Below are 14,032 nucleotides of genomic sequence, written 5' to 3' on the forward strand. Positions count from 1 at the left end.
TAAATTTTTTTTCACTTCCTTGTTAGTTTCAACTGTGAATAACAGTGAGTAATATTTTTGTGTAACCAAAATAAGAGTCTACAGCCGTGTTAGTGGTGCTAACAGTAAACAACGTCAACATGCTGATGCTTAGCAGATAGTACAGCTGAGGTCAAAGGGGATGTCACGGTCGTTTTGCTTTGTCTTTGATGCCATGATGATCAGAGGATGGTACTGGATTTAAAAGCCAGGGGATCAAAGTTATTACATTTCTTCCTCTGTAGACCATGAATGTGTGTCTCTAATTTCACTGCAGCAGTCCAGCAGCCAACAGCTGTAGAGATGTTTCAAATATCCTCTTGGGACCCTGAATATATGCAGCAAATTTTATGGCAAATGATCAAGTAGTTGTTGGAGACATTTCACTCTGGACCAAAGTTGTGGAAGACTGACCAACAAGTCAACCGACAGACTGACATTAGCGTCCTACAGCTGTGTCACTGTGTTCGCTCATGGTCAATATCATTAAAATCTTAAGTTATTTGTTTTAATCGGAAGTCTAAGAAGATTGAAGCCATATAATTTGAGAAAAAGAGATGTTTGACTAACTAAACTATAATGAAGTGAATATTAGAGAGCAAACTGCAACAAATGTCAGTAAAACCCTTCAGTAGTATTATTTTTTGTTTTTATTTTTAATATTTTTGTATGCCAGCCTTTATTTTTGGATGACAGATTCGATGCTCCTGGGCACGAAGTCTTACGCATATCTGTGGAGAGATGTTCCGCCATTCGTCACAGATGATTCTTTTCAGCTGCTCTTTGCCAGAGGGGATTTGCTGCTTGATCTTCGGCTTTAAAATACATTGGATCCGAGTCAGGAGACTTACTCAGTCGTAGTTTTCACTTCTTTCTTAAAAAACCTCTTGTGTGTTTGGGATCACTGTCATGCAGGAAAATTCCTCTCTTGTCAAGGCTCTTGAGAGTGGGAGTCATCTGTGCCTTCAGTATTTGGGTATATAAATTAGCATTCATAATGCCATCTATAAATGCCAGCTGCCCTACACCTTGTGCACTTCTGCAGCCTCATAACAGCACACTCCCACCTCCATGATTCATGCTTGGTGCTATGCTGTCACTGTGGTAGTCTCAGCCAGGTCTGCACAAAAACATGCTGAACACATTTATTTTGGTTTCATCTGACCAGTTTTGTCAGAAATTAGCCTAACCTTTGATCACTCACCGACACCGTGGGTTACACGTCTGATTTTATGGCAAGGTTGCATAAATGGCGAATTATGCATGGAGTCATTTTTTTGAGGATGACGACTGCGCCCTCTGTTATTGATAGTAAGGCTCCTCCTGTTCTCCTCCTCCTCACCACTGCTGCCATTGTTTCAGCCTCTGTTCAGTAGCAAACTGATGCTCTTGTTCCCTCACAAGCCGGACAATCTAGTTTCTTACTTGCTCATGCAATTAGCCTTAATGGTAAATCAGGTATAATCACTTTTATTGCATTGGTGTTGTGCCTGTCTTTTCGACGTAGTCTATCTAACCTCTTTGTTATTAACTATATATAAGGTCCAATGCCCTAAACTGTCGGACAATAGAAGCTTGAATCGTTTTTAGTGATATTGCACAGAGGTGTGAGTTTTGTTGTATACTCAGTGAGCAAACACTTTTTCTACATATTGTTTTTGCCAGAGCACCTAATATAATATTGTGGGATGTGTACATAGTACTTTGTGGCTTTATGAAAATACAAAAACAATTAGGTTAAATCACTTGGGCTCAGTAGGAATATGAGAAGAGCGATGTGTATTAATATCTGCACTCATGCTGTATCTATGGGCACATTAGATGTTTTTCTCTCAAGTTGATTTTCAGTTTTGACACATTCACGATGAGGTGCATAATGTAGTCTATTGTCTGGGCTCCTCTCTGACAGCTGCTCGCCTCAGACCTGCCTGTAGAGATAATAGATGCCCAGTTAGACAAATAGTATAAACTGAATAGTTTCTACTGCCACAAACATCATAGCGTTGTGAGCTGCGTTGGGTGATGCAGCCATGTCACAGTTTGTACTAAAAAACAGTGATGACATCAGTATCAGTAAGTTTTAAAGGAACATTCAGGTTGTTCATCCTGGTGAAAACCCAAAAACTTGGGAAACCTAATTTGTACTCTTGATTTACTCCCATTAATTGATATTTGCCATCTAAAAGATCCATTAACATTTTAATTTCAAACTCTCTCTACCTCGTTATCATTTGAATAGAAACGAGACAGCACTTAACTACTGAGTCCATTAGGTATAAATTGATTGTCCCAAATCAATTAACACATCATTCATTCAAACTATTAAACCATCCATCCTGTGTGATAATTATTTCGTTCACTTTATTCAGTCACTTATATCCTCAAATGATTTAATGCATTCAAGCAGTGGTAAGTTATCACCTTTGTCATTTGTCTTCATGCAATGGATGTGTTGTATTTGCAGTATTAAAGATTTATTCTGAGACTTAAATACACTATATACATGTAAACACATAAGATCAAGATAAAGATAAAGAAGTTTATTGACATTGTCACAACGAGATTCTGTTTGGCATCTCATCAAGGAAGAGCAGCAGGACTAACACATGTATATACATGTATATACTGTATTTGGCCGTTTTGATCATCTCTTAAACACCGATATTTAATGAGATGACAGATTGTTTGATGATACATGATGTCACCGAGCTCATAATCTCTCATTAAGCAGCACTTTATGGAAACAACTACTTAAGAAATATGAGGACACAATTTAGCAAATTAAGAGTGCACATTATTAAAACCAGGGAATAAGTTAAAGCTGCAGTGATCAATATTATTTTATTAACAAGTGGGGCAAATATGACTGGTAGAGACAAACCCACAGATGATCATCATCACCGTGACTCTGCAGTTCCCCTCACGTCTACAGAGCTTTTTAAACTTCTTTCAGCTCATTGTTTCGGTTTTACAGCCCACAGCCTGGATGTTAGCTTTACTCTCACCGCTCCTATTATTGTCTGCAGCTGTTTTCTGCATTAAAAAACCCACTGGACAATACCTACTATGACAGACAGTGTTAGCGACTAGCCGCTGAACATAAAGGTGCATTTAGCAGCTCCAGAAATATTGGACTGACATTCAACAGCAGTCAGGAAACATGACTCCAAATAAATGTTTATCTTGCTCTGTATTTGCTGGATGTGTTAATAAGCAACTGTTTCATTCATTAAAGACTGAATAATAATAAGATTCAATTCTTAAAGAGATAATATGTTGTGCTTACAGCGTGTTACACTGCCCTCAAGTGGCCAAAAATCCATCACTTCAGGTTTGATTTAGTTAAAATATTAGTAACTGATCCATAAATCTGAGGAGAAGTGCAGATTACAGTGATAATTCCACATTACACATTATTGTTTAATCCACTTCATATAACAATATTGATTATAGCAGCTTTAAATAATTTAATGGATCAAATCTTAATTCATGGAAGATATTATCTCCCTTTATTATAAAACAACGCTTATATTAAATGTTGATAAAAAATGAATGCCTCAGTCGTGGCTCTGAATATTATCCTCCTCTGTGCACACACACACACACACACACACACACACACACACTTCACAAAGATCAGCACTGATCCCAGTAGCCATCCCGGCTTTACACGTTCGCCTGTTTCTGCTGTGACCAGACTGTTGAATCATTAAATATAATTATTTTTTAATGCTACAACTCAAGTCATTAGCAGGTCATTTGTGCCAGAACGATGCAGATGGCCAAAGCTGAGGAGGATAACCATGGAAACCTGCAGCAATGAGACTTGGGGGGATTATTTTTGGAGGTGGTCTCAAATGTGTGAAATAGTAGACGTGCACTTGAATCAAATGAATCAGATTTTCTCTTGAAAGAGATTAAACGAAGAGGAAATAATCCTTAGCCAATTTTTCTGCCTCCGTTTGACTCTGACATGTGTTTGTAAATGTAATTATCATTCAGTGAACGAGGCTGCGGAGAGTTTCAGACCATGTGTTTGCTCCAGGGGGGTTTACTCAGCACTCAGTCTCATTCCCTCTTTCAACCTTTATTCTTTTCTCTGTCTCAGTCTCTATGCCTGTGCTCTTTTGACATATACTATAGACTCTCTCTTTTTCTCTGTGTCTGTATTTCCATGTCCTTTTCATTTCCACAACCCTGTGTTGCCAGAAAACATATGGACGCAATATTCCTCTGGTCTTAATGATACAGGATTCATTTATGATTTAAGTGTCCTTCCAACTTAATGTCAACAGTCTGAGTAAGGGCCTTCAACATGGCAATGCCCCCACGCACGAAGCCATGGTCTGGATTCACAAAGATATTTTCAACTAGTCTATGCATGGATGAATTATCGAACGGGCTGTCAGGGGCAGGCAAGGTCAGTTGGCCCCTGGGCCAGAGCCTCTGTATGAAGACACTGCTAATATTTCTTGTTTGAAATGAGCTCAGAATGAGCTTATAGACTGAAACAACCAGAAAAAGACATTAAAGGACCACAAACATACAAAATGAACACATAGAGATGGTAAACAACCACAAAGAGACACAAAATGATTGTAAAGAGATGTAAAAAGACAAGAACAACATGTAAAACAAATATAACCCATCCATGATGTCTGCAGTGTTAGTCGAGTCCTAAGTTGCTCTCAGATTAATCAAATGCAATTTAGACAGTTTCACCTACTTCAAGTTAGTGAGTCCAGAGCTCTGCTACTTTAAGATCCTATAACTGAGTGGATGTTTGCAGTGTTACACTTTTAACTTCATTTTCATAGTTAAATGTCTCTGTAGCTGTTGAAATCTTCCAGAGGGAAAAACGTTTCTGCTGGAGAGAAAGACCTGAGCAGTTTCAGAAGAAGACATCTGTTTTTTAAGCTAAAAAAAAGTCTCAATTTAACCAGAATTGATGGTAAATTAGTTGAGCTACCAGCTCCACAACAACTACACAGCTTTGAGCAGGGGAGACGTGTCTGAAGTCTCACTGCTTGATCAAAGTCATAGTCAAAGTGAAACTGCTCAGAAATGGTTTTCACAGTTGGTGACTGGCTTGAGAAAATATGCAAATTCGAGCTAAATAACTGGCAGAGAAAAACAATCATGCGTTGTTCATGTGACTCTCTCCTGTCTTTCCAGGTTGAGGAGGAGGAAGGAATTGGCTATGCTGAAGGAGCTGCAGAAAGTGAGTAGATAAAGTAAATGCTTTTTATCCATTGTCTGTAGAAACAGTCAGAGGATGAGAAAAACAAACGCTCTCCCTCTTTCTTCTGTAACACACAACACCACAGCAGTCACATGTTTATCCCCTTCTGCCTTCTTTCATAAACTAGCAGCCCACTCCATTCAGCATTTCATCACACACACACACACACACACACATCCCAGTAAATGCCACATGTCATGTTACTGTTATTCACCAGATGCCTGAATGAGCCTCACCCTGCTGCCTGTGTGCGTGTACATGTGTGTGTGTGTGTGTGTGTGCGCGCACGTGTGTTTTCATCAGCATGGTTCTGCATAAACATTATTGATTGTGTAATGGAGGGGGAGGAGAAGTCGTCCGTAGCTTCACTGTCATCAGTTGGACCTGATGTTTATCTCGTCAGCTAACTGCAGAGGACAGAGAGGAGGAGGAGGAGGAGGAGGAGGAAGAGGAGGAGGAGGGGGAGGGGGACACCTGTCTGATTAAAGGAGAACAAACCCTGCATTTAGTCAGCATGTAGGCCAGCAGATAGGTGTGGTCACTGCTGATGTAGTTTCACTGGCATCAACTCATCCGCCTGTTGTATAATTTCTGTTTGTGGCTGCGATTAACGATTATTGTCATAATCAATTAATTTACCAATTATGTTTCTGATGAATCAATCAAGTATTAGTCTATTAAATGTCAAAAGATGCTGAAAAATGCCCATTACAACCTGTTAGAGACCAAGGTGACGTCCTCAAATGTGTAATTTTTTTCCAAAAGATATTTACTTAACAATAATATTTAACAGAGAAAAGCAACAATTTTTACTTAAAAAATAAATGAAACAATCGATCATCAAAATAAGTCCTAATTATTTTTCTGTCAATCAACTAATCTATGAATCAACCAATCGTTTCAACCCTATTGCTGCACACAACACTAGGAAGATTAGCACATTAGACATTAAGAAACCGTGGTTCAAGTGGCTCCAGCCTTCAAATGAATTAATAATTACATATTATTATTATTATTATATTAGTGGTATAATTGTTGCTACTGTTATTTTACTAATTGTGAGAACACTCCCATTCATGCCTGATCCCCATTTAATGATCTAAATTATATTATAATAATAAATTATAATTTATATCAGACCAAATTACTCCTCACATCTTTAACTGTTGGTGAACATGCTCTGTCTTCATAAAGCTAATGTAATTAAATAATAAATCATGACAAATGTATTCAGAGGGGATGCCCCCTTTTTTTTTAAGCTACATGTCTGTGCACGTCTATCATCATTTACTCTGTAATACAGCCTGTTTCTTCTGAATATACTGCCAGCACATCTGGAAAGACCCTGTGAGTCCTGTGAGTTTTCCTGGAAATACTCTGAGCGAGTGTTTACTGCAAGAAATGTAATCTAAATGTAAATTAGAAGGAAAAAATTGGTTATTGGTTTCACCTTTTGTGTTAACACTGGGTAGAGCAGTGCAAGTTAGAACTGCAAGTTAGCCTGCAGGATAAAACACATTAAAAACATCCTCACACTGACACTTTTTAATCATGAAGTAGTTTAAATTGAGAAAGTCAGTTGATTATAATAAGCAGATCATCTACCTACAGACCAACAGACCGTTGTCACTGCAGAGATCTTGACTTAGTGCAACAGGAGAAGCTCCTTCTTCCTTTTGAAAAGAATCCAGAGTTTTATATAAAACACATTGCTCTGAACTAAACTGATTTGAGGTGAAGAGATTTAGATTTGAGCATATACATCAGCCAATAAATGACAAGAAATGACAGTTCAGAGATGCTAAAGATCTGTCTGTCACTTGGTAAATGTAGGCGTTATTGGCACATATCAGAGCTGCAACTAATGATTGTTTTCATTATCGATTAATCAACTGTTTCTCTATATAATGTCAGAAAATAGCAAAGTGATGTATTTAAAATGCTTGTTTTGTTCAATGAAGGATCCTAAATATATTTACTTTAAAATCATATATGACTAAGAAAAGCAGCAAAACACATTTGACAAGCTTCAACCAGACAAAAGGTTAAACTGATTAATAGATTAACAAAATAGCTGCTGATTAATCACTTCAATTCAGTCTCATTATAGTTCAGTCAAGATTATTACAGTGGTTTTACTGGATCTTAATTTTCTCATGTCAACTTAAATATATGTTTTGTTGATTACAATAATTTAATTTCTATTGAAGCTGGAAATGTAAAGCTTCAACCATTAAACGTTACATGCGTTCATCATCATCATCATGTTGTTCTCTAATCTTTATTTTATGTCATAAAAATTCTCCTTTTAGCTGCAGAGGCTCATTAACCTGCGCTGCACTCTTCACTGATTGGCCTGAATGTGACTACTCTACGTTTATATGTTCACCGATATCAGCGAATGTATTTGAGCACAGCAGCTTAAAAACAGCTTGAGCGTCAGTAAGAAAAAGTGTGTGTGTGTGTGTCTTTGTGTACATTATGCTACGTGTGTGCTGCTGATCGGCTCTGCATGTTAAACTCTGATTTTCTCTCCTCTGACAGGTTATAGTACAGAACAGAGGAAACCAAAGGTCATCTTCATGATGGGTACGTACATGTGGTGGAGCTCAGACACACACACACACACACACACACACACACACACACTCACACAGAATAATAATGAGCAGCTACTGATGTTCAGCTGGCTGTTAGTCTCATTCATGTACACACTGGCAGACACACACAGACACAGACAGAGGGGAAGTTAATGAAGTGATTTGAAGTGACTCCTGTAGAGTCACTAAAAGTCCTCATTCAAAACTTCACTTACAAAAGGCATCAAAATAATTGTTCTCACTGTAGTGACACAGCATGTTAGCTGAGTGTGTCACTGACTACCTCTCATTACTGCTGCTGAAAATCTCTTTCAACTGCTACTTTTTACAAGCACAGTATCTTTCTTTATAAAGTCCCACCCACCACTGATGGGTGTAGTTACATACACTGTTATTTTGAGATAATTGCTGCATTACCTTTGTCAGGTTTGATGGTTTTAACCCCAAATGTCAGGATCAAAATGTGGTCCGTCTGAGTAAGTCAGCGTGCAGGTGTGACTTTTTCATGTAATGTTGGTTTCCTGTAGTCTTGCATGTAATTACACTCCTTTGTTATTTTTTTCCTGTTCCGAGAACGAGCTCTGAATCTGTTGCCTGAGGTAAAAGCACAGAGCTGAAACTCGGCTGTTTCTCAGAATTCCTTCCAGAAGTTTATACAGGTGCTGAAACAATGTCGAGTCAGTAAATTAATAAAACTTAATTACTGACGGAAGTTTAGTCGACAGAAAATCAGTTATCAGAATAATAACTCATTATTTGTTAAGCAAATGTTTGCTCACCCCAACTTCTCTTGTGAGGATTTGCAGATTTTCTCTGCTTTATATCACTGTTAACTGAATATCTTTGTGTTTTGGGTTCTTAATCAGATGACGAGTCAATTAATTGATTAATTGATCAACAGAAAAAGAATCTACAACATAGCAATTAATTGTTTGGGGTTTTAAACAAAAATGGCAAACATTTGGTGGTTCCAGCTTCTTAAATGTGCAGATTTACTGTCTTTCTTCGTCATATACCATTATAAATTAAATACATTCAGATTTTGAAGACAAATAATTACAAGTAATCAAGACACAAGAGAAATTGATTGACAGATCAGTCATTAATGGAAATAATTATAGTTGCAGCCTTAAAGTTTTGGAGTTATAATAGTTTTATATCAACAATGCCAACATTTTATGAGCTCCTTAAATGTTTAATGTGAAATTTTCAATCTGCAGCCTGAGTATGACCACGGCCATTAGACAGGTTTATAATTAAAAATACATCAAATTAATTATCACCTGCATACATTCACCTAAAAACTGTGCTCAGGTGCAGCAGACGGGTAGAGGTACTTATTTACTTCACACCTCTGGAGGCGGAGGGTGGTGCATTTTTGTCATCAATTAGTATGCGGTGGTGGTATAGTGAGGCTGTGCAGCTCAGTCTGCTAATTGACAGGACAGAGAGCTGAAGGTTAATCAGAGAGCTGGGACACACAGAGTCTCCATTAACCACCATTCACTCTCCTACCATGGAAAAACACTAAAGATACAGTCATTAAAAGATTATTTCATAAGTACTGTGTGTGCGTTTGTGTGTGCGTTTGTGTGTGTGTGTTCCCTTTCACACCCATACAGATTATAGACCAGTCATGTGTATTAGTGTTAAAATCCCCTTCTCTGGAAACTAGCATGACAAATCCCCACTGATCTGTATTAACAGCAGTTTGTCTGATTATGTGAGAAACAGACGTGAAGACAGACCAGGAGCTTTTTCTCAGCAGCAGCGGATAATTGGAGGAAAATGCCAGCTGCATATATAACAACCGTCACCTAGACTCAGATCTGTCTCCTGAGCAGATTGTACTCCATGTAATGAAAGGATGGCCCATTCATGCTAACAGATTCATGATTTTACTCTGTTTACACCAAACTGTGATCATAGCGTCTGTGTGTTGCAACAGAAAGTGGGATCTATTAGAGCCAATAAATTGGATTTCACATCTCATCTTAGACCTGAGCAAAGCATCGGGTTACCCGCTTCAACTTTTGACTGTCGCTGTGATACAGAGCCGTTACCTACAGTATGTACAAGCATGTAGATTTTATCACCATCCTCCTCAGATCTGTCTCCAACCTTTCACCACCCACTGCTCTGCCTGCAGATTGCTGGTAGCACTGTGCGGAACAATTCACAGACTGATAGCTCAATGAAAGGTGTTTTTCCCCTTTGTGTATTCCCATGTGAGTATTTTGTTTAAATGATATCCTGACTTACTGTAACTGAATGCAGAAACCCAGGACTCTCCTGGATAATGTAATGATCCTATAGGTTTATGTTACAGTCACCAGTTTTAATTATTTAAATTTCATTTCTGAGAAATCATGCAGTCACCCAACATTTAAGACTTTAAAAGTGAATGATTTTAACTGCAGGTTGTGTTTTCATTTTTATCAGCGTCGTGACCTGTAGTTTACTTCCTGTAACAGATTTCTAAGCTCTGTGATTGGTTGTTCATTGCCAAAATGCACCTTGGGATTTGTAATTATTGTCTACGTTGAAGTTTTTATCTACACTAGACACAAAAAAACAATGAGTTCTTAATGTTTTGTGCTGATGATTGAACCAGGAGAGTTTCAGGCTGATCCAAGCTGTAGAGGTGCGAGTCATTGAACATCATCTATGGGAAAAATGCACAGAATAGCTCCTCCCACCTCACAATACATTAGACTCGTCTTGTTATTATTGTGGTTATTTTCAAAAAGAATGACCAATCATAAATCTAAATCACTGACAGACTGGTGATCGGTCCAGGGTGTAGCCTGCTCTCGCCCAATATCAGCTGGGATTAGCTCCATAAACCATAAATCTAGGTACAATACGTAACAGAGCACAGAACCAAATCCTTAAAGCTTCACTAATTGATTTTTGGCCCCTTGGGAGCTGTAAGCGCCACATCTGGTATATTATTAGCTTAAAATGTTTTTATATCTTTCTTATTTTCACATCCAACACACACACAACATTTATTTGGAGTCACATTTCTGCCCACCTGACAATTGTGAGTGCAACATTCACTTCGCTTTAAGCTCTCATTCAGTCTCCACCAACCCCTGAGAGAATGATCCAGCTGATCAGCTGTTAAATGTTTCACCAGCTAGTTGCTAGCTTTGTCTGCGTGCTGTTTGGTGCTGAGCAGGCAGAGGGGGTTTTTCAGAGCTGCTAGTGCTGAAAATGAAACTGATAAGAGCAGTGAGAGCGAGCCAAAGCCGTAAAGCCGCAGGCTGTAAAACCAAAACAAGGAGCTGAAAGATGCTAAAACACTCAGAAGAGCCACAAAGTCAAGTGGTGATTTTCTGTGTGCTCATCACTATGAGTAACACCTTTACATTACACAGTCATTTCATCTACTGTTAACATAAAAATAAGGACTGCTGCAGCTTTAAAAACAGTGTGTCTTTAACTTCAAAGCAGCCTGGCAATTCACTTCACTCTTTACAAGGATGTAACGACCAAGAATAGTCCATTTGTTTTAATTTAAGCAGAGCGCCCTCCTTGTTAATGGGCTCATTAGCATTGGTGTTTTGGACAAATCACTTTCACTGCACTACTCTAGGAAAACTGGTCTGAATGATTAATGAAAATCACACAGTGGGTTTATTTCAGAGATGCTGGAGCACACTTGTTTACAGCATTTTCCCCAGTTGTAATGTTTAGTCCAACATAATATGAATCCCTTAATTCTGCTTTATATACAGCATTTTCACATTTTGTCCACAAGTTGCAAAGTACTAAATTGAGCTGTACAAGTAAAACTAAACTTACTACTTAACTGTGTGATACAGTCTGTACAAGTGTAGTGCCTTTTTACACTATGACCCATTTTCTGAGGAAGTGAGTTATTTATGTGAACAGGAAGCCGTACCTGACTATGAAAAATTCTGTCACCGCAGAGGACATGTTTCTTGTCTTACCACTTCAGACGTCAAGCCTGACTTTGAAAACACCCTGACACAGCAATGATGAGTCCTCACTTCTGCATAAAAATGCTCATGTCCTCTTGCCGGCTCCGCCTCCCCCTGTCACGTTTTTCCAGCGCTGCTGATGCTGCTGCTTCAGGGGGAGACGCTGGTTATCTGTCAGACTCTGGTCTCTTCTCAGGTGGAAGACCGGCTCAGGGTGACTTGCTACAAATCTGTCGTCCTTGTTAAATGCTAATGTGAGCAAGTATCAGGTGCTCTTCAAGGACAGAAGCAGTAATATTGCGTAAGAGAAAAACAAAACAAAAAAAAAAACTGCATGGTTGCAATGTTTCTACTCAGAGACTATTTAAACTAGACCAAACTTTTATGTATTAAACTTACATCTGTCTGCTAATAACACACAGCATTTAAATATATGACCATTTAAATATATATGAAATATCATTCACAGTATTTATTCAAATGGAAGAATGCAGATATTGCAACTAAGTGCAACCCTGGGGATGGTTGCAACATATAAAAAAAACATTAAAATTCACAATACCTTCAGCTTTTTGTCTCAATAAGCATAGTTTTCTGAAAATATGCATTTTTTAATATTATGCAGTGTTGTTCATTTATTCATATGATAATAGTATTATTTATTCATTTAGTAATATCTATATTTATATTTGAACTAAAAATGTTGGAAAATACTGTTGTAGTTAAACGTATCTTTTGTCTTCCTGTTGGGGGGAGGGTCTAACAGAGCATTAGTGCAGTATTGCAGTATGAGTCTCATTGCTCTCGCATGTTTCCAATTGGAGGACTAGGACTTGTCTCAACCGTCCCTTGTTGCAACTGTCCCCAGTCTCTCCTACTCAAATTAGAATAAAGGAAACCCTACGGAGTCATTTGTTGAGGTACCAAACATACTGTTGCTAAATAAAAGTTGCACAGATACTGAAAATACATAAAATGTTCCTTTAATTAAGACACACTTGCCTGCTGGAAGCTGCTACGTGCCTTGGTCTGTTAAATCATTAAAATAAATGTTACATCTGTTCAGGAAGAACTATTATATGTTTATTTAAGTTCTAAACTGTTTTAATTAAAAGTTGGGAGAGAGGAGTTTTGGGTCGTGTCCTTTAATGTGGGTTTACCCATCCAGCACCTCCATGACCATAAAAACTTGTGGTAGAGTTGTAACAGTGTTGTGTAGTGGTGACTCAGAAAGAGGCAGTGATAATGCCGGAGGGAAATGCTAATGTGAGGTTTCACCTGTGTCCTCTCTCATTCATGTTCTCATCCCTCTGCTCCTCTCTCACTTCCATCTTCCTCTTTTCCATTTCCCTCCTCTCTGCAGAAAATTACCATTTTTACCCCTGTAATCAGACTTGAATTTAAATGGTGAATAAGCTGTCGTTCGTGAGAGAGGTAATGTCAGTTGTTTTGAATTGATGCAGTGGCAATTTTGCACTTAAGTAAAATTGGGTGGAAAACAGTTTATATAGTGTTAAAGGATGTGAGTAACAAGCAGTTTCACCAATGTGGAAGTTTCTAATTATTTTTTCCACTAGTTTTTTTTTAAGATTATTATAATTATTAAATGATGAATCAATAAATGGATGAACAAATGACCAAAATAATAATTTAATTACTTTATGTAATATATTAAATAAAAGGAAAATAACATTTTTAGGTTGTTTGGATTTGCAGGTTTTATTTCATGTTAATGAGAATTTAATTTCTGGGTTTTTAAACTGTGGCTCAGACAAATTAATTAACTGGAAGCTGAAGTAAACCCCAGCCCCCCTTTTTTACTATTGTTATGCCTGTTAAGAATTTAACAGGCACACACACATCACTGATAACAGCAGCTGTAATAATCTTATTTTTATTAGTTGTAGCTAGCTGACTAAATAACCTGAACCAAAAGGGTCTTAAAAATGTGTTTGATGGCTTCATACATATTATTATAGCTCAGTATAATTAATTAATAAAGCAGGTAATAAAAGGTTTGCTGGTGTCACTCAGGCTACATCCCACCGTCCACATTTGGAACTTGTGGCTCAAAATAAATGACCCGATGGTGACAAACATAAATCCAAAAGCCACGTCTCTGCAGAAAACCACTGGCTCCAGATCAGCCATCTCACTACAGTCTGTGCTCATTACTGAAAAATCTTTTACTGTGACCTCAGTGAACAGCAAGCTTGAAAGTG

General features: G+C 38.0%; 1 protein-coding gene across 1 annotated transcript in view; it reads left to right on the forward strand.

The window, feature by feature from the left end:
* ak5 (adenylate kinase 5) overlaps positions 1-14,032 on the forward strand; it is a 74,365-nt gene that overhangs the window by 46,804 nt on the left and 13,529 nt on the right. Inside the window, exons 9-10 of the mRNA XM_071491455.1 lie at positions 5,194-5,239; positions 7,805-7,849. Of these exons, the coding sequence (XP_071347556.1) occupies positions 5,194-5,239; positions 7,805-7,849 (91 nt within the window). The remainder of the gene's footprint in view (positions 1-5,193; positions 5,240-7,804; positions 7,850-14,032) is intronic.

The sequence above is a fragment of the Trachinotus anak genome, unplaced genomic scaffold, assembly GCF_046630095.1.
Source record: "Trachinotus anak isolate AG129_WGS33_773 ecotype Australia unplaced genomic scaffold, CSIRO_AGI_Tana_v1 ptg000012l, whole genome shotgun sequence".
Lineage (NCBI taxonomy): Eukaryota > Metazoa > Chordata > Actinopteri > Carangiformes > Carangidae > Trachinotus > Trachinotus anak.